Here is a 2,070-nt window from a genome sequence, read left to right on the forward strand (position 1 = left end):
TTGCCGCCACCGCCGGCTGCCAGGGAGGCCAGGGGCTGGGGCTGGCACTGCTCTGCTCCCTGCATGCCCTCCTGCAGAGTGCCCGCGGAGTGCTGCCCGAGCTCAGCAGCCTGCCTCCGCCACTGCCGCTGCCCGAGGCCCACGGCAGCCCAACACTGCGCTGCGCCGTGCTGGTAGAGAGCGGGAACAGCTGGGGGTCGGGCACGCTGGTGGCCCCACAGTTGCTGATCACCTGCCGGCACGTGTTGCAACCGGGCGCCCCGCTGTGCGTCACCCTGCGGCACAGCACCACGTGGTGAGTGTGGCCCTGTGGGGTGATAGGGGCTGGGGGTGGGGAATGCGTGATGGGTTTGCAACCCAAAATGGTGGTGAAACCCAGCATGAGTCTTGCAGTGGATGTGTAACCAAACATTGGTCGTGCAACCCAGAATGGACCATGCAATGGATATGCAACCCAACATGGGCCATGCAATGAGTGTGCAACCCAACATGGTTGGGTATCGCAACGTGAGCAATGCAATGGGTGTGTAACCCAACGTAGGCCATGCAATGAATATGCAACCCAACATAAGCCTTGCTATGGGCATGCAAGCCAGTGTAGTTGTGCAACCCAACATGGATCGTGCACAGGATGTGTAATCCAACATAGCTGTGCAACCCAGCATCGGTCATGCAACTCAGCATGGGCCATGCTATGGGCGTGCAACCCAACATGGGCTGTGCTGTGCAATGGTTTCCCAATCCAACATGGGTGTGCAATCCAGCGAAGTTCATGCAACCCAGCATGGGCCACACAATCTGAAATAGGTCATGCAATGAGGATGCAACCCAAAATAGGTCATGCAATAAATGTGAAAGAGCTGGGGCACTGCAGCAAAGAGCTGCTTCCCTTTGGCCACATCCAGGTTTGGAAGCAATGTGAGATGCAGTGCAGGGTGCAACTTGCACTTTTGACTGCACATCGGACTGTTGAGCATCCCCAGGGCCATGTCCATGGCATGGCTCACCCCTAACCCTGCTTTTTGCTTTTTGCTATTTTCTTTATTTTATCCCCATTTTGTCACCCACAGTGACACTATTCTGCAGGCCCGCCTGGTGTTCGCCACGACTGAGGCATCCCCCTTCGACGTGGCAGTGCTGGAGCTGCAGGACAGTGTGCCCAGCTTCCAGCCCCCTGACCTTGCCACCACTTTCCAACCCGGTGAGTGCCAGCTTCGGGTTGGGGGGTACAGGGCACAGTGGGATTCCATGGGGGAATGGGGCTGGGACAGTGGCATCCTATAGGGACAGTAGGGTCCTATGTAGGGGTGCCATTGGAGGTGTGATGGAGTGTCCTAACACCGATGGTATGGTGCAGGGGAGGCGGTGCTGGCGCTGGGCTTTGGGGCGCTGGGCCGTGCGTGTGGCCCCTCAGTGACGGGGGGTGTGCTGTCGGCCGTGGTGGGAACCCCCCCGGTGATGCTGCAGAGCACCTGTGCCGTGCACGCTGGCTCCAGTGGCGGCCCCCTGCTCTCTGCCCGCGACGGATGCCTGCTAGGTGAGCCCCTGTCCCCACTGCATCCCTAAAGTGTCCCCATTGCGTTAATCCCTTTGGTGACATCTCCTTTCTCCAGGCATCGTGGCCAGCAACGCGCGTGACAACGCTGCAGGGACCACCTACCCACATCTCAACTTCTGCATCCCCATCTCCCTGCTGCGCACATCCCTTGCCCACTATCGCTGCAGCGGGAACCCTGCTGCCTTCGCCCCACTCAATGCTGCCAGCGAGGGGGCACAGGCGGCATGGCGGCTGCAGCAGCGGCCCCCCAGCAAGCTGTGACCCCTCCCCCCAAATTGGAGTGCTTCCATAAAAGCCCTCACTTGAGCCCTGGAGTTCCTGGTGGTGGCTGGGGTCAGCGGGATGTGGTGGCCCCCCAAGCGGGGCACATCTGGGGACAGAGCCCTAGGGAGGGGGCTGGAAGGGCCAGGAACGGGCATGGAGCGTTCGACACAGCACGGGCGTTTATTTCACAACACCGCAGCAGCAAGCACAGCACGGACAGGGGGTCAGGGGCATGGGGGGGACAGGTG

General features: G+C 60.5%; 1 protein-coding gene across 3 annotated transcripts in view; it reads left to right on the forward strand.

Annotated features, from left to right (window-relative positions):
- TYSND1 (trypsin domain containing 1) overlaps positions 1-1,864 on the forward strand; it is a 2,823-nt gene extending 959 nt beyond the window's left edge. The window contains exons 2-5 of one of the 3 annotated variants that reach the window (XM_019617543.2): positions 1-295; positions 1,071-1,201; positions 1,358-1,537; positions 1,614-1,864. The exon at positions 1-295 is cut by the window's left edge and continues 1 nt beyond it. In XM_019617543.2, the coding sequence (XP_019473088.1) occupies positions 1-295; positions 1,071-1,201; positions 1,358-1,537; positions 1,614-1,819 (812 nt within the window). In that variant the 3' untranslated portion in view covers positions 1,820-1,864. The remainder of the gene's footprint in view (positions 296-1,070; positions 1,202-1,357; positions 1,538-1,613) is intronic. The other 2 variants (XM_019617545.2, XM_019617544.2) reach the window with 2 other exon arrangements.
- The last annotated feature ends 206 nt before the right edge of the window (positions 1,865-2,070 follow it).

This window comes from Meleagris gallopavo, chromosome 8, assembly GCF_000146605.3.
Source record: "Meleagris gallopavo isolate NT-WF06-2002-E0010 breed Aviagen turkey brand Nicholas breeding stock chromosome 8, Turkey_5.1, whole genome shotgun sequence".
Classification (NCBI taxonomy): domain Eukaryota; kingdom Metazoa; phylum Chordata; class Aves; order Galliformes; family Phasianidae; genus Meleagris; species Meleagris gallopavo.